The sequence below is a fragment of the Drosophila innubila genome (assembly GCF_004354385.1).
Source record: "Drosophila innubila isolate TH190305 chromosome 3R unlocalized genomic scaffold, UK_Dinn_1.0 2_E_3R, whole genome shotgun sequence".
NCBI lineage: Eukaryota > Metazoa > Arthropoda > Insecta > Diptera > Drosophilidae > Drosophila > Drosophila innubila.
The window spans coordinates 25,930,686-25,958,278 of NW_022995380.1; the positions used below are offsets into that span (position 1 = coordinate 25,930,686).

The window sequence follows — 27,593 nt, forward strand, 5'->3', positions numbered from 1 at the left end:
CCCTTTTGGTCAGTGTTAATTGAAAATATTTCTGGGAACTCTTCTCGAGAGACTTTTGACAGCTGCAGTTTGTCAGAATCAAATGATTTCCATGCAGGTAAGAGAAGTTTTTCATAATGCCAGAGAAAGAATTTTTGTTTTAAAGGAAATATTTTATTTCTTCGATTATTTGTGGGATTTAAAAAGTGAATTTTGGAATTCAAAGCCAGTAATATATATTGTATATGTTTGTTAATTAAATCTAAATGTAATGGAAAAAAATTACCAAAAATACTACAGGGTATTTTCATGGTCTAGCTATTTCATCTAGGCGTTCCTAGTTACAATTGTGGTTGTTTTTATTTTCAAGCCGCATTCGCTTTTCATTGCTTGTTTCATCCTGGCCAGGCCAGACCGAGTTTGGTTTGGTTTGCTCTCATTTTGCTTTTTTACGCTTATTATGTGTTTTGTTGAGACTCTTTTTTCTTTAGTTTTAATGTTGTCAGACAGGATTTTCCACTTTAATGCAGTCGACAATGTTGCGTCGCCGTCGTTGCTTTTGTTGTTGCTGCTGCTTTTGGCGCGTTCTGCAGCTCATCATGCAGCTGGAATCCGCATCCGAATCCGCAGACTATGCACCTCAGCCTGAATCTCAGTCTTATTCTAAGCCTATATACTCGCAATCCGCTGCAGCTGGTGCGGTCATTCAGGTTAATGCCGCCTTTATTCACATTTCTAAGCGCATTATGCTGGTTGGTCTGCTCAAAATATTAGCAAAAATTATGTTAATCCCCCGTTGGCAACTAATCTTCCCTCCCCCATGATGGCGCGCCGGCGCAGACCCATTACCGCGACGAGTTGAATTATTTTAATAGCCACTGCAATTACGAGTATTTATATACATATATAATTATATACCAACCCCATCTCTGCACCACACACCACCAACCTCGCTCACTGCTGGACCTATTGTCCCTATTGTGCCGCGCGTAATCTTCATTAATGTGTTGCGCGATTTTTTGCCGCGTTTTAAAACGCGCCTACTGCCGTTGGGATAGCCAACAAAATTGCATGCAAAAAAGTGGGCTACAATTTGTTTCTTGGGGCACACGTCGATGGTATTGTTGCCATTATTACTGAGAACAATTTAAATGCTATTACTTAAGTGCACCATTTGTTAACTATACTTGCATTATTTACGATATATATAAGAACTTACAATCGATTTAAGCAGAGATCCGCTTTCATGAAATAAGGTTCAGCTAGGCATAAACAAAGTATTTAAATAAATTTCATTGTTGTGTTTGAATATGTTACTATTTATACATGTATGTGGGTGAAGAAGGCATCTCCGAGCCTATAAAGTATATATAATCTTAATCAGCAGCAACAGCCGAGTCGATATAACCATGTCTTTCAGTCCGTCTGTGTTAGCGCCTAGATATAGATCTTTAAATGTGATAAATACACTCCTCAGAGAAAATCAGCAAAGACTGTTACTTAAGAAGTTTCCACAATGTTGACATTAGGATCATAGGGTAAAAGTCCAACAGTGCCAAGCAATTTAAATATAACCAGATAGCGGTTGCCTTATCAAATGTGCGACAGACTGCGCAAAAATGGACGAGAACGAGTAAAATTGAAATTGATTTGAAGCTAATTAGTGGCTGTCAAGTCAAGCATCTAAAGTGTGTGTAAATATATGCAAGCATACATATGTTAATTAACACTTGCAATAAAAATATATAACAAGCTGGCTTCAATTAAATATTCATTCACAAAGTGTCACACAATACGAGTATTTTTGCAACCGGTTAAAGTCGCTCCAGAAACGCGCGCTGGTCGTGCAATTAAGCGGCGCCCAGAACGCGTCTTTTATGAGTGTATTTAAATGTCAGCAAGTCTGCATAATAAAACTCATATGAGTATTAGCTGTTATTGCTTAATGATTGCAGTTTAGTCAAACTGGGGATTGGCCAATAGGAAATGCAAATGTGAGGCGTCTGCTACGCTTGTTAGCCAATTAAGAGTTGGTTAAGGTGTGTGCAGTTTGAGTTTTGATGGATTGCCAGCTCAAACAGATTGTAGAAATCTTTTGTCGATAGTCGCATTCGTATTCACTCATCCATTAGCTTATTCAATCAGTTCTCGAAAGCTGATTGTGGTAAAAGTTCGAACGGTAGTAGGCCCCTAAATGTGAGACAGTCAGACAGTGTTACTCGCAGCTGGCCAAATTCTCAATTTCAGACAGAGTATGTTGAAGAAAAAAAAACCAGTTACAACGTTTTCAGGCACACCTCGTCTACCACGATAAGCACTATCCAAAAAAGGCCTAGAGAAATTTCTCCAGTCAAAACAATTAGACAGCCTGGCGGGTCTCTTACAACTTGTTGCCATTGCGACAGGCCGCAGACTAGCCGGAAAAGCTGTTGCCAGGCTCCTCTATGGGTCGGGCCTCGGTCTGGGTATGGGTATGGGTATGGCTTAGAGTCTGACTTCCCGACCACGGTTGAGTTACTTGCAGCGTGAAAAGTAAAAAGTGTGTAATTAAATACGTTGGTATTTACCCCTAAGGAAATGCGAGAGCGTAACAAAATTATATAAATAGTAATAAAGAAACCTAGCCGAAGTTTCTATGCGCTACAATTATATTAATAACTATACCTTTAATTCAATTAATAATAGCCTTATGAAATAAAGAACAAATATTCAAATTCTAAGGTAATAGAGATAGAATACAAATGTATTAAATTTCAAAAAAAGCTTTTAATAAGTTAGATAACAAAGTTTAGTCTTAACTAGTGCTTAAATGTACATTTATGCATTTGCAACGAACTTTGTAATAGTGCCAATGTACCCCGACTAGCTAAATGGTTAGTACAGAAGAGCAATTAACATAAATTGCGTACGCGCTGCGCTTCATTGCCTTCTAAAGGGGTTCTGCGGTCCGGGTCCGGGTTCGCATTTAGGACAGCTGCCCGTCAATCATTCGCACAAATGAACTCTGACATTTCAATGAACGAAGAGAGAGAGAAGAAGGGGAAGGGGGAGTAGGAGGAGGCAGCTCAGAGTAAGAGTCAAGGCGAAGCATTGCCGCATTGGCACAAAAGTTGTGTTATTTGGCCGAGGCCGAGGCAGAGACAGAGAGACGCACCTGTCGCAATGACAAACAGTTTAGCTGAGCTGGTAGAGACCTACAGCATGGGCGCGATAAGCATCTCATAACAACAAAAGATTAACACGCCGGAAAAGCACGGATCGCAGATGGACAAGTTAGATAAGGGACGGAACGGAGAAAGACGAGGCTACGAAAATGGCCACACACACAAATCGAAGCAGTAAAAGAGCAACACAGTGAGACAAAACGGAAGAGAGAGAGAGAGAGAGAGAGAGAGGGAGAAAGGGATCAGGTAAAATAAAGGCACTTGGTAGGTAGACATGCCGGCGATTGTGTTGATCTTGCAACAAGGATGCAACAACCGCATCCACAAGTCTCCCATATCGAGTTACAACCACACTCAAGACACCCAAGTGTCATTCTTAGAGTATTATTAATCGGTAGCCGCTAACAGATCTGACAGACAATTGTGAACCTAAAAAAAAAACAATACTCACTTTTTTTATCTTGCTTCCCAGTTGCTTTATTTCGGCCTTGTTGTATTTAAGTAAGTATTTGTTTTCATTCAGTTAGAGTGAATAACTCGTCTTCTTTGTGTTATTCACTGTGTCTTTAAAGACCACTTTTATTGATTTCTTAGAGTTTATTTATCTTAAAGCCTGAAATGTTAATGGAAATCATAAACTCAATTAACCCGTTGAATGGAGTAATAAAATACACGATCGAGCCATAAATCATTCAATCAATGAGCGAGTTTATAAAACAACAATGCCGCCTATGTTGATAAGGTCGGCAGCCAAAAAGGCAAATCAAACGATGATTCCCAAAGCGAAGATTCCACCTCCACTTCCAGTTTCAATCCCACTGCTCATCCGTTTCGAGTTGCCGGCCGCCCACACGCCGCGTCGCACCAATGCACTTTACGTTATTAATAACAAGTGGAATTTGAAAAGCCCGCGGCAATTGTGAATGCATTTATTTGGATAGCAAACGAGCATTGACAATTGTCAGTGGCCTGTTGTCCGCGTGGGCAAAATGACGGGCAATTTGTTAACCGATTTGCACACTAATCACTCGTATTTCTGTGTTTTGGCGCACTTTCTGCTACCTTATAGCACTCGTTGTTGTTGTTTTATGACCGCGGGAAGAAAACGTATTTATGTTTGGGCTCAACACGTTGCAAATGCCCGCGTCACAACCGCTATGTCCGATGTTTTGCTTTCGACTGCCCGCAATAAACACACACAGCAAAACAACAAAGGTATCTAACATTTTTCTGTTAATAACAGTGAGAACTACATTATTAACAACATAACATTAATTTAAATACGACAATTTTAAATATAATATTATTTTGAAATAATATGAATAACAATTCGATTTATTAAAGTTTATCAGCGACTATTGCTTAGATTTTATTTAATTAAATTGTCTTTTTTAAATGATAACAGAGCCATACGAGTATAACAGAATCCACTGTTTTAGCACTGTAATGTAGCTTGCAACTTTTGGGTACGTTTATTCACGGGGTTACAAACGAGTCCGCAGCGTTTTATCAAACTTTGCACTAATTGTGGTGCTTATCGCGTGCTAGTTAATATATTGAAAACATTTGGACTTTCGCGCCATTATTATCGATATATGCCCATGTTCTTAATTATATCGATAGCATCGATATCTTATGCATTCTGTTAACAGAGTACAAACTCTGTTAAGCATTTCTTTTCAAATTTGAATTAGTCGAACAAAATATAAATCTTATAGTCCGCAAGATTCTCTGCAAATTTTGTTTTATAAAGTTCTTGCATTCGAGGCCTGGTAGTTTTTTCCATTATCTTTATTGGCTTCAAAAGGCCTACAGAAGAATTTCCACCTCAAGAGTTAAAACAACATAACGCATTGTAGTTTTTGTGATTTATTAAGTTTCAAAAATATATGAATTTAAAACTATGAATGTGTATTTTATAGTTAGTTAAGGTATAAAATGTGAGCAAAGAGAACTTAGCATTTGTATCGAATTGATTTCACGGGCTCTTAATTTGTTTATGCCTTGTTCTCTGCGCTGATTATTTGAGAGTATACTATTTACTTTTATGTTTGGATAAAAATAAACCTCATGCAAAATGTTAAGGCTATATTTTGGGCTTGTGTTTCTAGTCAAAACATGGGCAAAATCAAACAAATACACATATGGCATATGGCAACAGTTTTCTGGCATTATCGTATATATAATACATACTTAAGTATATATATATAAAGCATGTGCCTAAATTAGTCGCCATAAGCAACACCAATTAAGACGACAAGTGTTAAATTTTCAAATATTTGGCTTATGTAAAACGTAAACTGGTAAATAAACTCAAAACAGTTGCTAGATCGCATAAATCGAACATACCACAAGGAGAGATAGAGGAAGATCACAAGGACCGGGCACTATCCAGCGTTGGGCGCAAGACAACGTTGGATGATGCGGAAATTCCATAGATATGGGCGCGAAGGCCACGAAATATGATGAGTTAATGTTATCCGAAGGGTAGTGAAATGCGAATTTAGTTCCTAATCCGATGTGAAACGAATGCTGAAGTGAAGCGCGAAGGGTTGTGTTTCCAAAAATCCTTGCAAATCCTGTCCAAGTGCACACGTTCATCATCCTCCACATTATCATCATTCACGATCTTTTTTTTATATTTTACCCACAAAATGACTTTAATCCGAATCGAAAACACACAAACCCAAAAGATGTAACGAAGCACCGAAGGGGTTCCGAATAGTAAGAGCAAAGGAGATTAGAATCAGAATCATGTCCTCCTCCGAGTGCCATGGGGAAACTGCATCCCACGTTGTCCTAGCGTTTAACATTTCATTCATGTAAAGATGAATGAAACTTCCTAATATCCAAATCCTTTTATGATTCCTAATATCCAAATCCTTTTGATTCCTGATAAGTTTTTTTTTTTTAAGACAATTATGCTTTGCAAATATCCTGCTACCACACTAATTTACTGCAAATCCACATAACACTCCACTTCACCATCATTATCAAAATTATCCTTCCTCTTCCTCCTCATCCTCATCCTTATCCTTCCTCCTTCTCCAACAATCCTCATTATACTCCAAACATAAACGCGCAAAAATGGGGAAGAGAAGAAAAATAAAATGAAATATTAATAATTTGTATAAATGTTCTTCACAGAAAATTGTGTTCATTTTTGTTTTTGTTTACATTTACATATATTTATTCTTAATAAATGTGGGTTTCTCTTGTTGTTAAGCTTGCAGGTATGTGAGATAAATTCTGATAAATTATGCTTTCTGAATGCAACCAAATGTTTAAAATAAGGAATGGCTAAGCAACCTTTCCTACCATTATAATTATATCGTTAAAAATTAATTTGTCAAATGTGTATTTGTATTTGTTTTTGAATGCATTAAATAATAATTTAAAAGAATATCTCTGCACTGAGAGTAAAGCAAGTGTTTGTTGTTGGTTTCTCTAATTTTTTGATTCGCATTTGGATTTCTCCAGTCTGGATTTAAAGTTTTCTTGATATTTCACTGATCGAGCGATCTTCTCACAATCAGTTTGTATGATTAAACAAACGGTAAGTATAAGTATTTTTTTAAATGGGGGCGGGGTTGTGTCTTGATAGTTTAGCTTGCTTTTCCTAATTTGTCCTGCTCGTAAGAAATATTAAGATTAATGGATAATGATTGTGTAATTTAGTAATTAGAGCGTGAGCGAGACCTGGAATAGGATTGACGACGCACCGGGGAATATGTTGGTGTGCCGCGGCGACGAGGTCGCGATGAGAACGACCTTGAACGTGACCTGTAAACAATAAGTTTGATTACTGATAATACAACATCTCAACTAAATATCTTTTATAATTAATTCAAAGGAAAGATAATGCTCCCTAATTGAAAGGACTTCGTCTTACCTATCGCGATAATCACGACTGCCACCGCCGCCGCCTCCTCCTCCACCTCCGCGTTCATTATCGCCGCTATCCTCACGCACCCGTATGTAGGCGACCTCGCCCTGAAAAAAAAAAACAGTAGACAAGGTTCAGTCATTGTTCTGAAAGCATTAATCATTCCATATCTCGGTAATACTGACCTCATGTGAACGGAAACGCGAGTCATCCAACTTCTTGATGGCATACTTCATGTCCTCGTGACGCAAGAACTCCACTACGCCAGAGCCATCCTTGTAAGTGTCAGCAAAGCACACATCGCCTGCCTCGCGCATGTGATCCTTAAGGTCCTGCCACGATCCGGATCCGGGTAAGCCCGTTACCATGACGCGGTACTGTGAGCGCTTAGCTGGTGGTCCACGGCCACCCATGCGTCCGCCGCCGTCGCGACTGCGATCGTTGCGATTGTTGCCGCGGTAGCTGCCCGGACCGCCACCTCGTGGAAACTCGACGCGAAGGCGATAACCGTCATAGTCGTAGCCATCACGAGCCTTAACCGCATCATCCGCATCGCTACATGCCGCCAATAATAAACTGTTTATTATCTTTGCTCCAAATGCGAGTGTATTGATGGGGGTGCTTTGTGTATACATGTATGTATGTGTACATTACAAGTTTTTATTACTCACCGCGCGTCTTCGAATTCGACAAATGCAAATGGCGGACCACGCCGATTCTTCAAATCGACAAATGTGACTTTGCCAAACTTGTGAAACAGATCCTGGATATCTTTGGTGCGAATATCTGGGGGTAAGTTTCCAACATAAATGCGACATTCGTTGCGAGAGCCCATCTTTTAATATTTCTAGCGCTTAAAATCAGAAATTAAAAATAATTTTATTTTTTTCAGAACTTCTGCCGTCACGCAATTACGCACACAAATGAACTACACATATACATAAATGTCTACCAGTGCTGCCAATTTCTTAGAAGTTGCCACCCAGTAAAAATTGTCAATATGTTTTCTTACCTAAAAAAATAGGTACATTACTGAATAAATGTACATTGAATAAATGTACCTTTCTTAAATTTTCTTAATTTTGAAGCTAGTTTTTTTAAAGCTTTTGCGGAGTGTTTGTTAGAATTTTCTCAAATTTTTTAAATTATTTTTAGAATTAAATTTCTTTTCCTGGGGTGGCAGCCCTTGAACCGTGTAGCAGCCTTTGGGCCACACCAGTGCTGCCAAGATTTTAGAGGGAGCAAAAGCTGTTTCTGGCGGGAAAGCATTTAAATTTGTTGTCGTGGGCACTTTTGCACAGTTTCATCAAAATTATTGATAACAAAAGTATATTTAAAATAGCTAGATTTCCAAATAATAGCAATTTTGAAATTTTTATAACTAGCGATTTCTGAAAACCGCCAGAACTAGCTATAAAATAGCTAAGTTGGCAACAGTGCTCATGGTACTGCGGCGTCTGATTTTACAAAACAACTTTTTGTTGCAAAATAAAAATGAAAATGTGCAAAGTTTTAGCTGGAGATAAGCGAAAAAGTTAACACAACAAGTGTGAAATTATGGACGTGATTAAAACTGTGCAATAGTTATTTAGGCGGGAGCTTCTAAAGTTTGTTGATTCTTTCAGCTAGCAGACAACAGCCTTGAACATTTGTGTGTGTTTGTTTGTGTGAGTCTTGTGTGTGTGTATATAAACAAAGTGCGAACGCGGGAATTGCAACTGTTAACAATTTTGTAAGTGAACTAAATTTATGCCCAGTGCTTGTCCAAAATGTCCAATGTGCGCTGCATTAACTTTTGGGATCTGTGCCGCATCTGCACGGCTAGCAGTGAGCAGAAGATTAACATTTATTCACCCGATGGTCGCGCCAAAAATCTCAGTCATAAAATTTCGGAGTGTCTTCCAGTGCAAGTGAGTATTGATTGCTAATTTCAATGCAATTATAAACCAAATTACCTACTTACATTGTAATTTCACAGATTGATGAGAAGGACCGTCTGCCCAAGGTAGTCTGTGCCCAGTGTGCCCACCAAGTGGAACAAATGTACGAGATGCGAAATATTTCGAAAAACTCGCAGACAATACTTAGCAATTGGCTCAATCATCGCACACTGCAGACCGAGGATAAAGTGTTCATCAAAGATGCGATCAATGACGCTGGCAAGAGTCTTAACGTGGTAGGCACTGCCACCCAAAGCAGCAACCAGCCCAACGATCTGCTGAGCAGCATCATCCAGGCAGTTGGCATGCAGGTTCAGCAGCAGCCTCTCCAGCAACAGCAGCAATACACAATTACTGTTGACAGTCACGTGCAGGCTCATCCGCAGCTTCCTCCCCCTCCACCTCCCCAGCAGGAAGTCAAGAGTGAGAAACAAAAGTAAGTGTTGCTCTTAATTTAATAAGTTTATTTACAAGTGTGAATTATCACTTTGCAGCACCCTGGAGGAGTTTATACGTCTCAAGCCCGACATAAAAATCACGCCGCTGGGGAAGAAGGACAACGTAAACAGCTCACCTGGTACGAGTTCTGTGACCAACGGCAAACAGCAGCAGCAACATCATCAACAGCAGCAGCAACAGCATCAGCCACAACAACAGCAACAGTTGTCGGCGCAAACATTAACAGCAGTGTCCGCTCCCGCAGCACAAATACAGTTGCAACCGCAACAGCTTAATGAGCTCAATGTATTGCTACAACAACAGGCGCTCTTGCAGCAGCTTCAACAGCTGCAGGCTCAGTCGCAGTCGCAGTTTACTAGTTGTGCCGATGACGGCATGGGATCCGCTGACAAGAAACCTAAACTGAACTTTGTGCTGTCGTCACCTGCGGCAGCTCCACAATTTGCTGGTAGTTTGCAACAGTTTGGCGGCATCAGTGGAGCACAGCCCCAAATTCAATTGCAACTTCTGCCTGGTGGTAGTGGAACTGCCAGTAATGCAACAGCTGTCCAGCAACCACAGCAGTTTAATGCTGCAGCTTTACTCTCCAGCCTGACTGGCACTCAGGTTGTCGGTGGCAATGGTGCATCCAATATGCTCTCGCCTAACAAATGCTTCTTACCAATTACCATTCGTGATGAGAACTCTGACCAGCAGATTGTGGCGCATATAGACACCAAGAATCTGGTACTGCCCACCACGTACCAAGTGCAAATGAAGGTGAGACTCAGTTATAATATATATTTAATTTTCAATATGTTAATAAGGATCTAGCAATGTAGATTGTGATACTCAAGAAAATAATTTATGATCTTGTCCATTTTATTTACGCTTTTGACTGTTAAAATTATAAATATTTGTATTATTATTTGTATTTGTATTATTATATCCTATAAGTTTGTTTGGTTTTGTTTTATTCATTTTAAAAGTCTAAATCAAATAATAAATAGTGACATGTAAGCTAACTTTATATATTTTAAAGTGCTCTTAATAAATTGTTGCAACTTTAAAACTCTTTTGGAATGCATACAATTTAAATATTGTTCAAACTTAACTAATAATTTATTATATCACAAAATATATTATATACTTGTTCATTTTTTTTTAACGATTCTCTTCTCATTTTTACACAATTTGCAGCTGCAGCCCCAATTAGCCACTGCGGATGGTCAGCCTATTATGCAACTAACGCCGACTTCCATTCCAGCTACTTTGCAGTTGACGCCACAGACTCTCGGCAATGCGACATCCTTTCAATCAGCGTCGACAATGCAACAAAATCAATTCCTTGTTCCACAGTCACAACTACAACAACAGCAGCAACCGCAACAACATCAACCACAACAACAGCAACATCAATCACCACAACAACAGCAACATCAATCACAACAACAGCAGCAACATCAACCACAACAGCAGCAACATCAGCAACATCAACCGCAACAATTGCCGCCTACTACAGCACAAGTGACTTCACAGCAAATCATTAGATCTCCGCGCTCAAATCCGATTAATTCCCAGTTGATCATTAGAAACGTTAGCTCCGAGCCGAGCACACCAACGAGCAGCAGCACAGATGCTTCGGTCAAGTTCAAGACACCTTCGCCGCGGCAGCAACCTCAGCAGCAGGTTAAATTTAAAGCCACACCGCCAAATGTTACTTCAATCGGTGCAGTAGCTGCTACTGCTGCTGCTTCCAATAACAATGCCAACACGGAGTACAACAAGCGAGTGGGGCTGGTGAAGCAGCCAACGGCAGCGTCAAACAATGTGGCTGCACTGCAACGGCTTTCATCCAACACAACTATCACTAAGCTGACCAAGCCACAGCAGTCTGGGACGAGCAATAAATTGCCGGTATTAAATAAACAAAATATTACCATCAGTCGCATCTCAGCGCAAGCACCGCCCAAACCGGAGCCTAAACCGCCACAAGTTGCAGCTCCTGCACAAATTCCATCAGCACCTAAGCCACAACCTCCACCACCGCCAGCTCTGGCAATGCAACAGCTGCCACAGCCAGTGGCAACGAATGTAGTCACAAGTATTGCAAACCAAAGAAAAATTAATCGCAAGCCGCCAGAGCAACCAGTGAATCAGAGATTAAAGACCGCACGTCCGCAGCAACAGATTCTGCCTGTGCCCTCGCAACAAACGACGACAACGCCTCAACAGCAGCAGCAGCTGCAACAACAGGAGACTAGCACTTTGGCCAGTGACACGCCCGCAGCGACACCAGCTAGTGCACTTACCTGTCCCACCTGCCGACGCGAGTTCAAGAAGAAGGAGCATCTCACACAACATGTGAAACTCCACGCAGGTCTCCGTCCCTTTAAATGTTCAGAAGAAGGCTGTGATAAGGCTTTCAGTCGCAAGGAGCACCTGTCTCGTCATCTGGTCTCTCACTCTGGCCAGAAAATGTTCACCTGCGAGGATTGCAAGAAGCCCTTTTCGCGCAAGGATAATCTCAACAAGCATAAACGGTAAGTGGAAATTATATGGATTCTTCCTGTTTCCGTTTCGCTTGCGGTACAGTTTATAAGTCTACGTTTTTATCAAGCCGAAACAAACTTTAATTTACAAACATTACTTCTTTTCTCAGCACACATAGCGCACAGCCTGGCGAGACTCGACTGCACAGCTGTGAAATTTGCAATAAAAACTTTGCATCCAAGCAGCATTATGAGAAGCATCGCGAGATGCACAAGAAATCACGTCTTGATAATGGAGCACCAACCACACAGCCAGCAGGAGGAAGTCATCAAACTGCCAAGGCACAAGTAATTTCAAACAAATTTATTTTTTAACTCGAACGACTTACATTTATTCTCTTTGTAATTTTTAGGATATATATGAGGTGAAGTCAGCAGAAACTGCAACTCCTCAAACTCAAACACAGCCTGCGCAGACACAAATGCAAATTCAACAACAACATCAGCCTCAAATAATGCACGTGGATCTGGATGGGAGCACCATAACAATTACTCAAGCATCCGATTCTACTATGCAATCATCTCTAGCAAACTTTGTTCAACTGGGTTTTTCACAATTTCAAAACTCCAGCGGTCCTGCAAACCAAATAGTTTGTAAACTTGAAAAGTAGACACTAAAATTAAGTTGAACTTAAAGCTCGAATCCTTTTCTAGTCTTTTTTTAGTTTCATTTTGATTCTCGTCCTTGCCAGTTTTGTTACAAACTCTCGTATTTTAATTAAATGTGTCTCAAAGACATAGAATTATTTCCTTTTTATGTTTTTGATATTTTTAATTATTAGTTGATTCACTTTCGTGTTTCAATTAGTTGCAATATTCGGTGTTCAATTTTAATTGGCTATTATACATACACAATTTATTTTATTCTTTAAAATTCTGTATTCCAAATCAATCTCCTTTTAATCGTCCATTTTCTGTTAATTCAACATGTATTAAATGTATCGCCAATATTAAAAGTATATATACTATATACTAAGCATGTACACCGATTAAGATTTGTATTTTATTAGCATACTTTATTGTAAATATTTATATAGAAGAACAATAGTTGTAAACGCATTTGTATTACAAAATAACGACCTGTTGGGATCGAATTGAAAAATTAAACCAAAAAATTAAATTTAAAATAAATGCGAGTGCGATGGTATAATTTATAGAATTGTACATTTATTTGTTTCGAGTGCTCAGTTTGTTACGATGTACAACAGATGGCAGGCAGGCCCCAATGTTTATCCAAAGTTTCGTGAGGCAACTATAAAGTGGTCGAGAAGAAAAACAGTTTGTTGCTATCCTTTTATTATTTTCTTTTCCTAGAATTATATCGAATGCATTAACATGTATACTTAGTATAGCAGCGATGCAATTTAAGCACGTTTCTCGGGAAAACGTATGCAAAACAATCTGAAAATTTTAATGAAACAAATTTGAGAGAAATTTGGCAATATAAATAACATTTAATGGAATTCGTATAGGATTGTAACATAAGCCGATGAATGCAGTTTCTGTATGCTTTTACTTAATACTTCAAATGGGATGTGGGATGTCAACATGTGGAAATTAAATGCTAATTTTTTTTTAACTAGTTCAGCAATGGGAAACAAAAATTAAAAATTCTTTGGCTTAACTTAACAAAATAAAAGTACATACATACATTAACTTAATACTATTAGTAACTATATTATTAAATACTACTTCAAGGCACCGGAAACGGTTTAATGATGCACATGCTTAACAGGAAAATTTTCGTCGACGAGTGCAAAAAAGCGTAGCATACGGTCAGGTCGATTTATACTTCAAAGTAAGCTGCAAACTGAATGATCGTGAAATTGAAGTTTTATTGAGGATCGTGAATCGTGCCAAGTAACTTAGTGCGAATACATTGTTAGATGAAGAGCAGAACAAATATAAATTAAAAAACAACGAATCTAAACCAAACCAAGCCAAACAGAACATGACAAATCGAACCAATCAACCAACCAAAAACCAATAAATCTACTTCTATAAAGAATAAAAAAACACCAGAAAGAAGAAACTTGCAGTGGAAAAGTAAGTAAGGCTAACCTTAAAACTGATTTTTGTATATCCAATCAATCGTAACTCAGGGAGAACTGGTTAATTTTCTTGACATCACCCCATACTTGAATCGACTGAATCTCTGAAAGGGAAAACAGGGTCTCATATTTGGTAACAAAGTTGTGACCATTTCCCCGCACTTGATATACGTCAATGGTTGAATTAGCGCGGTCTAATTGAAACATAAGTGAAAACGCCGTTTCTGTGGACGAATAGTTAAGTACGGCATCAATACCGTTTTTAATACTAGGGGTATCTGATATTTTTTTATCGGTATTACCATCGAATATATTCAAATATTTCTCTTGATGCGATGCGCTCCACTCGCCGTCGCTCTTGTAATTCTCGACAATCATTTGCTCGGGAATCTTGACTTTGAAATGATATGTTATATTGTCCGTGCAACTGGGACTGTTCACAAAATTAATGGAGAATCTGCAATAAAATGAATAAACAATTAATTAATAGCAATAAACATCAATAAAATGTTTATTCGAGTATTTTATGCGTGCAACGTTTAGGAGCAGGTGTGAAATATATTTTAAACTGCCGAGTCACTGGGAAGCTGGCACATGTCTGACCAAACCATTAATCGTGGGTGTGATAAGCGTGCAAACTTATATATTGTTTCTAACCGGTATTTATAATTTTCGAACGTGATTCATTGCTCAAACATTTGTGCTAATTGGTATTCAACGTTAGGAGTTGATCAATTGTTTCCGAAATATCTAAATTTAGCTTTTTTCATCTACGTGATCTTTGTAAGGGATATCCCCACAAGTCTATTAAGTTTACAATTACCACCGTAGATAATAAATTAAGTAGATGTACTAAGGAGAAATTGTTAACTAAATTCTTGGTAAAAATTGTGACTGCAATTGAATCTAAGATCCTCCAACTTGAAGTGGACAACAAAGTGCTGATAAAAAAAAATTTCTATAATTTTCAAATGAATCAGATGGACCTTTAGCTTTATCTTTTCCCGCGAATAATGTCTATTTGCTTACAATGTAAGTTATGTGGAAGATTGTTATCTATGGCAGTAGTTTAAGTAGATTGTTTGCAAATGTTAGTCATATATCTGAAGACCTTATCAATCCAACTGCATTGATACTCAACAATGGACTTTTCGCATGAGCTATTAATGTCTTGTTATTATCATGAAACGATAACGATATCAGTTTGGTCTTGTAAATAAATAAATTGAACGTGAAGTCTTACAGCACGAAGCCGGATCCGAATAATAGAAAATACACAAGCTTTGACCATTATTAAATTACCTAAGAAACTGAAAGAATTGTGATTTATTGACATCATTTGTTCAGTGACCATCCAGCTGAAGAATGGGCGAGATTAATTCTTGCTTATTTATTTACGACCTGTTGATTTACCATCTGTTCTGTTCGCATACTTTTCTCTTTTTATTTCTGTTTTGCATTTTTTTCTGTTTTTGTTATTGTCTCTCGGCGTCGCACTTGTCGGCAATTTAGCGGCATCTTCAACGCGTGTCTGTTGCTTTAATTTTGAGTTGATGATGTCATTGATGAAGGAAACTGATCTGATATAGAAATGCCAAAAGTGATTTTAAGTGTCTACGTTTCACCTGATTGCGATATCTTAATTGAATCCCAAATAAAACTGGCTGATAAGCCCAATTAAATTTTAAAATGCTACACTTATGATAAGGAAAACTTATACATATTCTTAAATTCTTAGTTTTTCCACTAAAAATTTTCAAGGCACACCCAGTTGTGTCTCATAATTCGTTTTCGCATAATTTTTTTTAAAAGCTTCTAAAAATTGTTGCACGCAAAATTCGTGTAAATAGCTTTCGTTTTCTAAGAAGCAAAGTAGCTGACATAGGGGCTTTAATGGCACATCATCGATTTTCTTAAACGTTTTTTATTCTTATGTTAGTTAACTTACTGCTGGGGCTCCTGAAGCAAGCTTCCATGTATCAGAAATTTCGTCATCCTGTCTGCATCGGCCTCAGGGTTTGTTGGAACCACCACCAGGAATTTTAAACCAGACATTTTATATTTTCGCTTCGAATATGTTTAAAAATAGACTGGCGAACACGTTTTAGCAGTTAGACCGACACAAATTTAAATAACACAAAATTCTTGCAATAAATTGCAAATTTCATTGAACAAATTGTAAACAATATTTTGCTTTGCTTTGGTTTCTCGATGTTCTTGTTGATGGGTTGCCCACGGTTACAATCTCCGAGCGGCAAATACCTTGAGAGAGTTCTTTACAGTTTGCTTGCGTGAATAATACTGTTCAATTGTAATCAAAATCCGACGTTCTTACTGTAAATTTCGTGTCAAAGATCACACAACTACGTCACGGATAAGGTACTTTGCGCTGGCAACGAAGTGCATACTCGTATTCGCGAATTGCTCTACGTACATGTATTTGTATAACCTGAATAAGGCGGCGAGACACAACCGAGCGCGTTGTTTCCGACAGTCTGAGTGACTCAATACTGGCGAGAACTTTTTCGGCTGTTCCCAAAGCAGCGCAGAAAGTCAAAACCATCAGCAGGCCGAATAATGCCTACTCTCTTTCCATGTACGCATTTACTTTTGAAACACATTGACCTTCTGCAAAAGTTTTTATTTTTCATTCAACATTTATTTTGAATTCTGCTCTTATTGACCCGACTGAATTTTTCTGCGTTTTCCTTAACCCTTATAAATCAAATAAAATGTTTTCAATAGTCATATCCCAGTCATATCCCCTTTTATTAACCTCAATTTACAATTATATATTTTTGAATTTAATGGTTGACTTTAAAATATATTACATTATTTAAAAAACGAATAGGTCAAAAAGTAAAATAAAGTTTAAATAATGAATTTCGCAGGGATCATTAACATTTGGTTAGCTTTTCGGGAAAGCTGTTTAAACATTTAAATTAAGCAAACATTATAATGTTGTCGAGAATTGCTTACCGAATATGAAATTTTTGGCGAAGCCCATAATTCAAATAACGTCTTTCAAAATTTGCTAAAAATTACAATTTTTCATCAATAAGTTTTCAGTTTTCAAAGTAGACCGGTAACCAGGATAGTATACATAAAATCTGTATGATAAAACAATTCAACAATTTTCTTTAATTTTGTAGTATACTTTCTGGCTCGTTAAAAAAATATTGATCAATCTTTGCAAATTTTTTTATGAATGCTGGGAGTTTGTTGTGTCTCAGGGGCCAAGCTGTGTAACTAAGTTAAATTTAATTAAATACGAAAAACTCTGCAAAAGTTTTCAAAATACTGCAAAATTTTTTCAACTCTGGATTTAAAATAATAGAAGTTGCTTGCAAGCCGTTTTTTTTTTTGCGACATGGCTATTAAAACAGGTTGGTAGCACTGCTACTACATTTGTAAATACAAAAAATCGAGCCAGATCGGGAAATTTTGCAGGGTGGCAACCTTTGGACCGGGTGGCAATCTGGTAGTTAACAAGTTGGCAAGCTACAAAACGTAGGCATTTTAAATAAAAAGTAAATTATTGAATTGAATTATATACAAAACTTGCAAGTATGAACACGTCATATATAGTACTCCTGGCCTGTATTATAGTCGGAGTGGCGCAGTCGGCGCTGGCGCTCAAAGAGGACGATTGCGAAGGTATGTAAAATTGGTATTAAAGTGCGCCGCTTGATGGCCACGTAAGTATAAAATGTTCTACAAGAAATTTACACTGAATGTAATTATAGTTTGTGTGAAGACTGTGAGGCGTTTTGGCGACTCACTGGACGATGCAACAAAGAAGGACTATAGGCTGATTGAGACGGCGTTTAAGAAGTTCTGCAAGACACAGAAAAACAAGGAACACAGATTTGTAAGTTATTCAAGGCCGTTTTGCCGGCAAATCAATGACAAACACATGTATTTCATTTTCCACGTAGTGCTACTACCTGGGCGGTCTTGAGGAGTCTGCCACAGGTATATTGAATGAATTAAGCAAGCCTATGAGTTGGTCAATGCCAGCGGAAAAAGTATGTGAGAAACTGAAGAAGAAGGACGCGCAAATTTGCGATCTACGATATGGTATGTCCTTTTACAACTAACGATTGAATATATTTCTATTATTCTAACTTGATGACGTGTATTTTCAACTTTGTAGAGAAACAAATAGATTTGAACAATGTGGATCTGAAAAAACTGAAGGTTCGCGACCTGAAAAAGATTCTTAACGACTGGGATGAGAGCTGTGACGGCTGCCTGGAGAAATCAGACTTCATAAAGCGTATCGAGGAGCTCAAGCCGAAATATTCTCGCAGTGAACTGTAAACAAATTATCTAGTAAATAAATAGCTATTTACGAGAAATATACATACACATACGCCCACTCACAAAAACGAAAACGCCCACATACATATATTATAGTTAATTTACAATTTTGATAGACTTTGAGAGAATAAATATCTATTTTGAAATAAATAATGTGAAAGAGCACACACAATAAACCCGTAATGACCTCGTACACTTTAGGCATTTAAAATTTGTTTTATTTTTTACGTGTTAGATATATTGTTATTTTTCATACAAAAATTACATTACAAATTACAACAAACATTTTGGACCGTGATAAATATTTAAATGTTAAAGTAATTCGATTGCACGATTGTCCTTATAAACATCATATACATATACTTAAATGTATGCACTTGAATATGCTAAACTGGTGACGCATTATTAAATAATTAAATTAAAATTATTAGTTAAACATATGAGCTAATTACGAACATAGCATTTTTAGTATTATCAACTAACATATACGAAGTGTACGGAGTATGATGATGTGATTGGATCATTGGGATCATCGGGGTCCCCATCTGATTAACGGCGATAAGGCTGCTTGTTGTAGCGTCCACGTTCACTCTCCTCGGCCAGATTTGCATACTCGCTGTAGACGACGCACCAACAATATGTGAGAACAGCTGAATGAAGATAAGCAAACATATTTATTGTTGATAGAATTTAAAGTTTCTGTAGTATTAATGGGCATGTGATATTTTTTTTCCTTCTTTTTTTTTTTAGATATTTAATTCAAATCTCATTAGCTTGGACTTCTTATAGAATCTAGATTCATTACTGACTTAACAGATTTATCATGAATCTTTAATATTTAATTCAATGCTTTAGTTATATATAAATGAATATATATTTACATCACTATACATTTTTAGTCAAAGTCGTTGCTCTTCGGAATTTTTGGAAATCAGTATTCGGAAGTTAAATTTTGAATAATTTAACTTTCTTATATAAAGTGTTAAGTTTAATATTTATTATATAGTTAGGCGTTAGTTAAGAATTTAACACAGTATCGTCGTTTTATAAGTTGTTCTTCATGAATTGCGAATTAGAATTGCCACTCATAATGTGCCTGATTTCCATTTGCGAGTGTTCACTGTTTTGTCTCACATGGCCATTTATTATTTTTGCCATTAGGCAGCGAAACTAATTGTGGGGCAAGCACTTCGCGCCTCATTTGTCCGTCGAGTGAGCTCCCCCGGGCACCATGCCGTCTCTAGCTTTCAGCATGCAGGTAATGACCGATCATAATTGACGCATGATAAATGCGTCGATATAGTATAAACGCCATCCGGTGCTAAAAACCGCACAAGGAGAAGCCACAATTACCCGGCGCCGGTTTTTACTTACCACTACAGATCAGACCGAAGATCAGCCATAGAACGCCCGTCAGCCAAAAGCCATCGATGAAAAAGACGACGCCGGTATAGATTACAGAAATCAGCAGTCCGATGGCAATCATAATTCCGAGAACCACCCAAGGTACCATACAATAATGATTGCGCTGTAAAACATATGTATACATATTCGCTCATGAGATTGATATCCTAATTTAAGTATAGAATATATACGCACCTTGAGGACGCCAACGATCATGAGCAGGGATATTAGAATAGTCATGCATAGATTTATCACGAGAATGATTTTTACCACATCATTTGACAGAAAGTCAAAGAAAATAGTTTTGAAATGCACACGTGTTGTGAATATTACAATTATTGAGATTATGGATAACACAATAGCCAAAATTCCGGATATAACAGAACCATTCCGTGTCGTTTGACACAAACAGCAGGAGTTTACGAGAGGTTTCGGCATTTTGGATGAGTTTTAGAGACGGCTTCCAACTAAAAGATAAAAAAGTAAAATTTAAGATAGTACGAATTATTAATTTTATTAAATGAAAAATATATTTGAAAAAATTCTTTTATTCCAACAAATAAATTTAAAATGTTCACACTTAATCATTTTATTGTTAACAGATTTTTAATCGTTGTTATATTAATGTTGATAACAAAACTCGCTTAACTGATTGCCAGAACCGTTCAAGCAATGAGGTAGTGTTGCAATTCTCAGATGCATTATAAATTTGTATTTTTAGGTAAGACTATCTAATCTGTTATACAAAAAAATAAGATAATAAATTATGACGATTGCTTGGTTATTCTTGATTCACATTGATTCCCCATGCTGACGAATTGTAGGAAATGGAGGGAGCTAGAAATTAATAACCTGTATCAAGTTTAATTTAGAAGTCTTTAAAACTGAGAGAGTGGGTATTAGTAATAATATTGAGTCAATGCTCCTCTCTTCGAGCAGCAATCTTCAAAGCTGACCTGGAATGACTGAGTTATCTCACAAGTACTCCGAGAACTCGCACATTCGCTGACGGAAGTATTTATGACGAGATCATTGTGGATACACCTTTACTTCTACCAAAGAGAAAAAAGCCAGAAACAAATATTGTTATGACGTCAAGCAACACTTTAACACTTTACTTTGCCAGCTACCCATTGGGCAGCGCAAGATTGTTTATAAAACAAATTTCATTTAAAATTAGAAACGGCACAATAACAAAAGAGCTTGAAATAATCAAATGTTGTTCCACCAAAAACACAATATACTATATATTCGTTTAAAATTTAAATATAGCAATGAAATAAATCAACGAATCATCGCTGAGAAGCGCTTTTAATATTTTCGTTGAAACTCGTTATGAATTGTTTACTAAATCAATTGCTGAGCGGCTATTTTGTTGGCAGGAGCTTAAAGAGCTGATATCATCCATCCAACCGTATGGGGCAAGTATAAGTTATGCCTCATCGAATGCAGCCTACGGGCATTGTCATTAAATTAATCAAACGCTTAACATGCAACGCCGACAACAGCAGCTCCAATTTGATGTTGGCACATGCAAATTCAACCCGTTATGTATTTGTATCTATTGGATGCATACGACTCGAATGTGCTGTCTAACAAGTTTTAGGCCTGCGGCCATATGACGCTGATGAGATAATCACAAGACAAAATCTCTTGTCGTACATGGAAACACTTTACAACAGTTTTCAATCGAAATTTGTTTACCTCAATTGGCAGTTGGCAGAGCAGCAGTTAAAGATACAAGTATCTTTTGTGGGGTCGTTGCATCGTAAAAATGAGAATTACCGCTGTGCTCATCACACAATTTAAAATTGTACAAATAAATGAAGAACAAATAGAAAAAGTTAAAGTCGGCAGACTTAAAGATACACTGTAATTAATTTAAGACTAAAAATAAAAAAAAAAACCCTTAAATTTTACAAATAATTATCTATTAATTAAATGCTTAGGGAATTAATTTAATTTACAAACATTTTTTACATTTCCATTTCTGAGATGTAGGCATATTTTTTGAGATACACTGCAATAATCGCATGCGATAAACGCTGACAAAGCAAACAGCTAAAAAGTTTACCCAAAGATGTGAGAAAATCTTAAAAGAGAGAAATAGAATGGCAACAAACACGCTAAGCAAATTACGCAATTAAAACGAGAAGGAAGGCAACAATAGACAGAATAGAATTAGAGAGCAGATCTCAAGCACGTTGAGCTATAGTTGGACATAGATATACTATACTACTCGTAAGGTCGGTGAGCTTGTTTGAATTAACCAGACATATGGCGCGTTAGTGACGCGTTTTCGCCGCGATTCGTACGCGTCTTTCAGCCTATACGTTTTGTTGTGTAAATAATGAATACATTTAAAATGTTGGGAACTAAATGCGCAGTTGCCACAGAATAGCTAGGGCTTCCATCTCCAGTTACACAACGCATAAGTTGCCTCTGTTTATTGTCATTAGATACAACTGATACAATGTGTGGCAAGAGTTTGGTCTGAGTCTGTGCTAGATACAAGATACTAGATACTTGACTGGAGCACTTAAAGCTCTTGATGGGGCCAATTAGCCGGACTGTGAGGCAACCCACATTTATTGCAGTGGAGGCATGTCAAGTACAATGTGCCATGTAGATATACTAAAGAGTGTAGGTGACTAAGTGCCCTCCAAAGATACACACAGACAATGCTCCAGCTATCAGTTGAGCAATGTAAGCCACATTGACCGGTTTTAGCCCAATGCGAATGTCATCTGTTAATAGCCAAAGTAATAATCATATTAATATATTATATTTAATGGTGACGCTAACTTCCGCTTGCAAACAGTTTAACTGTATGTAGTCATAAACAGCTCACAAACCTCACAGAGTCAAGTTCAAGCGAAATCGTGGGCGGACGAAAACGCGCGCGACACCAGCGCGGTTTTTCTAGCGTCTTTTCTCAAGAATTTCTGAGGCGACTGATGCTGAGGCTGCCGCTGTTGTCATTGTCAATGAATGTGTGGGTTTAAGCTGGAAAGTGCTTGACAAGTGCAACTTGCCACGTTTGTCATTGCAACGTGCTGTCTTGCTGCATTTCTGTTTGTGTGTGGGCTGCAAAGAAAACCTCGTTTAATTTCGAAAAATGTGAAAGGTTTCCAGATAAGAGTCTTGAATAAGTAATTGGATGCAAGTAGGGAAAAGTTTGTGGATTTAAAGATTATGTAGCTACCGAAATATTTAAGAAAATGAGAAGTCTTTAACAAATTATAGTTAAATTGATGCATTAATCAGTAATATTCTGTAACAGCTGAAATTATATATGATTAACATTTCACATTATCAGAATAGAGGCTTTGAAATTTGTAAATTTGGTTTAGCGTATATTTGTTTAAAGTTCAAAGAAAACGATTTTTTTAGAATTGATGAAATAATAAGGCCTCGAAAATAACACATAGTTTCACAGCAAAAACATTTTAGAAATACGATTAGATTATAATCATAGTCTCGCAAGACCACTTTGTAAACAAAACCCATTATGTCAAAGAAATAAAATGGAAATATTTTCATTATAAATCATTTCAATTGGACTGATTTTAAAATTCAGCGGGCATGAAAAACAACAAAAGCCAATTGCGAAGGCGTCGATATGGGTTAATCAAGTTCCTCTATTCGAATCCACATCCCCCATACTCCACTCCCCCTCCAGCATACAACTAACACAATTTGTGTGTGTAGTGAACGCGTGTCGAGCTTTTGTATCTTGCAGATACATGCTTGTATTTGCCATTTATCATTTAATCATTTATCGAGTGCCGCCAGCAAAGCGGGCGCCAATTATTTGTAGCTATTTGTTGTTGATTTTAACAATTCCGAACTTTTCGATGGCCCCAGGTCCGTTCATATAATTTGTTTGCGGTTCGACGCGTAATTAAGTTTGACATTTTTTGTGCTACTTTTTACGCGATACACACACAGATACAAAAGCATATTGTATCTGCAATTGAAGTGAGTTTCATTCTCTCTTTCAATTGCTCAATCTCTGGCTAGTGGGAGCAGACGATGACGTTGTGCCCTGCCAAACCGGTCAAAAATAGTTCTACCAAATATGACAAGTTAAAAGCACGCGTTGTTGTTTTGTTTTGTTTTTTTTTTTAGCCAAACTCAATTTTAAACTTGTCTTTAGGCAATGAAAAACTCTATGAATTGTTTGTTGGTCTTTCCGCATATTGGTATTGTTTTTGCCATGGCTTTCAATCACATGATTGGCAAATGCCACAAGTATAAATCAATTAAAGTTTTTGCAGCTGCAATACGAGTACTCGTACTCAATTGCCGCCTTTGAAGCTGCAGAGTGAACCGATGTTTTTATTTCCTTTCAATTAATAGTTTCGCATCGGTATTTTTTTCTTTAGCATGCGGTGCACTTGTATCTACGAGATACAATTTGTGCGCTGCATGTTTTTTTACTCTCTTCTAAATAGTCGCAGTCTGTTGTCAACATCGTCATGGTGATGAACAGACATTGAACGCGTTCAACAACTAACTTTAACATATAATCCTCTAAGATTTTGCTTTCGCATTGCGCTGTAGCGAAAGTGAGAAGAAAACATATAAAATTGCCGTAAAAATGATTCATTTTTGAAACAAGCTAAACACAAATACAAAGCGAATTATAAATAGTCCACAAGGTCTCGAGTGTTCTGCTCTCGGATCTAAAAATCTATATATTTTATGAAAAATAAAATGCTTTTAGTCGGCCTCAGTTCATTCAGGCTGACCGCCAGACCAGATGTGTAATTAATGGAAATTATTATACACAATGTGGCTTATTATTATTATTTAGCAATAGCTGTTACAAAAAAATAATCAAATTTTGGTAGATTATAGAACTTTGAATCGAATCTTCGACTACTTTATTTCCGTTACAAGACTTTTGTGTGCCACTGTGCCAAAGTCAACGCCTACATTAACGTAGGTGTGCTGCCTGCCTCATTTATGGCATTAGAACACTTTTCTAGAAATAGTCTACTGAATGTTTTCCATTTAGAATTCTGCTATTTTATCTTAATGTTTGCTTGATTGCCTTGTAAATTTTAACCTTCACGTTTTGTTGCTCTTTCTTTTTGGCATTTCGACAGGCATACCCTGTTCGTATAATGAATGAAATGGGTATATTCGTTTTCAAGCAAACTATCCATAAGATAAATGGAATAACGATGATAATATTCTTTGAGTAAATTTTGAATTTATTTTAATAAACTTAATATTTTGTAAGTACAAACAATAGAAATTTATTTATTTTTTTTGGAATTTATCATTTCAAAGCTATTAACAAGAGCGTATAAAGTGTTCAGACAAATTTGGTACTTTGGAGATATATTTTTTTTAATTTTGTTCATTTTTAGTGGTTGTGCGTCATTGAACTTTGCGAGGAGTCCGTTGAAGAGTTATAACTGCTGCACGATCTTTGACTTTTTAATTATATATACTGACTTGTTAGAAAAAAAAACGAGCTGGTAAGTTATTTATCTGAGTGTTTGTTTGACAAGTAACAGGTGTATGAAGGAATATTGTTGAAACAAAAATGATCGCAACATTATTCAAAGCTTGTCACTTCATTTCCAGCTTGAATGTGATTTTTATTGGACATAGCTGACTGGCATGCCTAAAAAGTAGCTCAACCCGTTGCCTCTATCATGTTTTTTTTGACAAAAAAAAATAACAAAATTTTGCAAATATAACGTATACGCCCACGCACACAAAAAAGCTTTGAGAGCAATTGGACGATTTCTGAAAGACAGAATATGTTTGCTTGGGTTTGTTTTGATAATTGGAATATTTTTTAATGCATTTGTTCCTTTCGCAAGTGCTTTCTTCACTTGGACATTTCGAGGTTGGCAACTTGGATGCCCAAAAATAAATTAAAGCATTACAGGTTGTCGTTGACTTTATTTTCAATGTCAACACGTTCTCATTGTGCCAGTGGGAGATGAGACTGACATCATACATACATATATGCGAATGGTAATGCAAGGAAATACATATCATGCATAATACTCGTATTTTTTTTAGATATATAAACATATTCGGGCAAAAGCCTGTCTATATAAAGCGTAGTTGCAAAACCAAAAATGAAAACAAACAAACTGTTTTGTTTTGCTCGTCATTTTTCATCAATGCCGTCAACAAATTGGGTCAACAGAATGCACGTCCGATCAGATCCCCAAACGGGAGTCAAAACAAACAGAAGCTGTTATAAGTTAAATATTTAGTCGGTTTTTTTTCCTTCAATATTTTCTTGCGTTTTGTTTAGCGTATTAATCATAATTTATCGGGTTGTTGTTGCAGGCGCTCAGAAAAAGCAGAGCTTTGAAATGCGATCGTTTCGAGTATGTGACGAAGTCAAAGTCAAGTGATCATGATCATTTGAATATTGAAATTGCTGGCGACGACTTCGACGACAGCGACAGCTAAATGAAATTGAATATAATTTGTATAAATAATAAAAATAACAAAAAACAACACACACACTCGACTGTGACTTCGACTCGCGACTGTCTACGGCAGACGATCGCCTCAGACTTTATTGGTTGGGTACGGGAGGAGGAGAGGCCTCCGGCAACTGGGCACTGGGGACGCGGTTAGCTGCTCCTCTGTCAACTAAATGCTGCACGCCTGTTATTTCAATTTCGTAGCGATCGTTTATCACTTGATTTGCATTTGGCGATCAATCGATCGATCGTTTGATGCCCAGGCGCATTCAAACATTGACTGCAATTTAAAATTCAGTTGCATTCGCTTGCCAACTGCCTGCTGATAATGTCAGACACTTGGCATTTGCATTAGCATTTCGATCAGTGATCAAATAAGTGCCAAAAATGTCGCCAAAGCGACAATTTCACTTACACTTTCTAATTTTGCCCAAATTCAACACTTTGGTAATGGGCTAACAATTAATAAATAGTAATAAATATATTTGTTTTTAGAATTTTTAATCGGTTCAATTTTGACGCGACTTTTGGCACGGTATTTGCGCGAGATTCCGTTGTGTTTGCGGCGAGTTTCACGTTGCGACTGAAATCGCGCGCAACGCTTGTGAGAGTCGCATAGAGAGGCGATCGCCAACAAACGGCAAACGCTCTCAACGTTGGGCTGCTGCGACGGTGACAGCGCCAGCGACAGCGACAGAGACGTCGACGTCAGCTACGTTTAAGTTGATTGAGTTTTTAGTGCGGCATACAAACGTTCTGAAACCTAAAGGTTGTTTTTAGCTATTGAAGCTTTCGTTGGGGAGCTTTCTCTGCTGTGGGTGCTAGTGAATCTTACAAACCTGTTCTTCCTATTGTCTTCTGTTATTTCCTCGACTCTTGCTTTTGCAGCATAGACTTATCAAACATGCAAACTTGACTAACAATGGGCCTTTGTTAGTTCTGCGATATCAGTTACAACGTTTTGCACTAGAAGACCAAACAAATCATTAAAAGCCGCTCATTACTTGGCCAGCAGCTCGTTGTTGTTGTCGTTACATTTCCAGGAACTCTGCTCCAAGCTGAGCGTCTTGCACGCGACTCCACTCACTTCAGACTCCAGATGTTGCAGTCTCTGTCTCAATCCTAGCTTTGGCATCCGTATCCCATGGAATGGCGACTGGTTATATAAGATACGCGCCATAGATATGATGCCAACACGCTTTGCTGTCGCCCATTTTTGGTTAGTGGTCGGCTTGCCGGTTAGTTGTTTCTACTTCTTATGTTTTTTTGTTTTTGGGCATTTCACCCATGCTCAAATGGTATATACAAGATTCTACTTATTGGCAGTTGGGTTCCTTTGGCTTTGGCGAGAGTTTGTGTCCAGTTTGCTACTTTCGTATTTATTCAATA

The 27,593-nt window shown here is 37.5% G+C and overlaps 5 protein-coding genes and 1 long non-coding RNA gene across 11 annotated transcripts; 2 read left to right on the forward strand and 4 right to left on the reverse strand.

Annotated features, from left to right (window-relative positions):
• Positions 1 to 5,785: 5,785 nt before the first annotated feature.
• Positions 5,786 to 7,956, reverse strand: LOC117792375 (serine/arginine-rich splicing factor 1). 2 transcript variants are annotated; one of them, XM_034632495.1, is made up of 5 exons: positions 7,701 to 7,956; positions 7,215 to 7,584; positions 7,036 to 7,136; positions 6,843 to 6,926; positions 5,786 to 6,772 (listed from the first exon to the last, which is right to left on the reverse strand). In XM_034632495.1, exons 1-5 carry the CDS (start codon positions 7,862 to 7,864, stop codon positions 6,763 to 6,765), a joined length of 729 nt encoding a protein of 242 aa, XP_034488386.1. In that variant the 5' UTR covers positions 7,865 to 7,956; the 3' UTR covers positions 5,786 to 6,762. The 2 variants fall into 2 exon arrangements, with proteins under 2 accessions (XP_034488386.1, XP_034488385.1); XM_034632494.1 differs by having other exon boundaries at positions 5,790 to 6,926; positions 7,701 to 7,953.
• A 493-nt stretch (positions 7,957 to 8,449) lies between these two features.
• On the forward strand, positions 8,450 to 13,113 carry LOC117792374 (alpha-protein kinase 1). The gene is made up of 6 exons (XM_034632493.1): positions 8,450 to 8,939; positions 9,008 to 9,405; positions 9,464 to 10,187; positions 10,608 to 11,950; positions 12,070 to 12,247; positions 12,313 to 13,113. The coding sequence occupies exons 1-6, from the start codon at positions 8,799 to 8,801 to the stop codon at positions 12,568 to 12,570; spliced, it is 3,042 nt and encodes a 1,013-aa protein (XP_034488384.1). The 5' UTR covers positions 8,450 to 8,798; the 3' UTR covers positions 12,571 to 13,113.
• LOC117792376 lies at positions 13,107 to 16,498 on the reverse strand. 5 transcript variants are annotated; one of them, XM_034632500.1, is made up of 4 exons: positions 15,959 to 16,496; positions 14,313 to 14,467; positions 14,021 to 14,234; positions 13,107 to 13,360 (listed from the first exon to the last, which is right to left on the reverse strand). In XM_034632500.1, the coding sequence occupies exons 1-3, from the start codon at positions 16,063 to 16,065 to the stop codon at positions 14,047 to 14,049; spliced, it is 450 nt and encodes a 149-aa protein (XP_034488391.1). In that variant the 5' UTR covers positions 16,066 to 16,496; the 3' UTR covers positions 13,107 to 13,360; positions 14,021 to 14,046. The 5 variants fall into 5 exon arrangements, with proteins under 5 accessions (XP_034488391.1, XP_034488390.1, XP_034488389.1 ...); XM_034632499.1 differs by having other exon boundaries at positions 13,107 to 13,245; positions 14,021 to 14,467; positions 15,959 to 16,498; XM_034632498.1 differs by having other exon boundaries at positions 13,107 to 13,269; positions 14,021 to 14,467; positions 15,959 to 16,498.
• LOC117792380 lies at positions 15,031 to 15,942 on the reverse strand. Its single transcript, XR_004618168.1, has 2 exons — positions 15,424 to 15,942; positions 15,031 to 15,368 (listed from the first exon to the last, which is right to left on the reverse strand). It is a non-coding gene; the product is annotated as an uncharacterized LOC117792380 (long non-coding RNA).
• Positions 16,499 to 17,494: 996 nt separating the features above from the next.
• LOC117792378 (mesencephalic astrocyte-derived neurotrophic factor homolog) lies at positions 17,495 to 18,513 on the forward strand. Its single transcript, XM_034632501.1, has 4 exons — positions 17,495 to 17,667; positions 17,757 to 17,881; positions 17,949 to 18,090; positions 18,167 to 18,513. Exons 1-4 carry the CDS (start codon positions 17,580 to 17,582, stop codon positions 18,331 to 18,333), a joined length of 522 nt encoding a protein of 173 aa, XP_034488392.1. The 5' UTR covers positions 17,495 to 17,579; the 3' UTR covers positions 18,334 to 18,513.
• Positions 18,441 to 26,804, reverse strand: LOC117792379. Its single transcript, XM_034632503.1, has 4 exons — positions 26,620 to 26,804; positions 19,933 to 20,204; positions 19,708 to 19,861; positions 18,441 to 18,983 (listed from the first exon to the last, which is right to left on the reverse strand). The coding sequence occupies exons 2-4, from the start codon at positions 20,173 to 20,175 to the stop codon at positions 18,883 to 18,885; spliced, it is 498 nt and encodes a 165-aa protein (XP_034488394.1). The 5' UTR covers positions 20,176 to 20,204; positions 26,620 to 26,804; the 3' UTR covers positions 18,441 to 18,882.
• Positions 26,805 to 27,593: the final 789 nt, after the last annotated feature.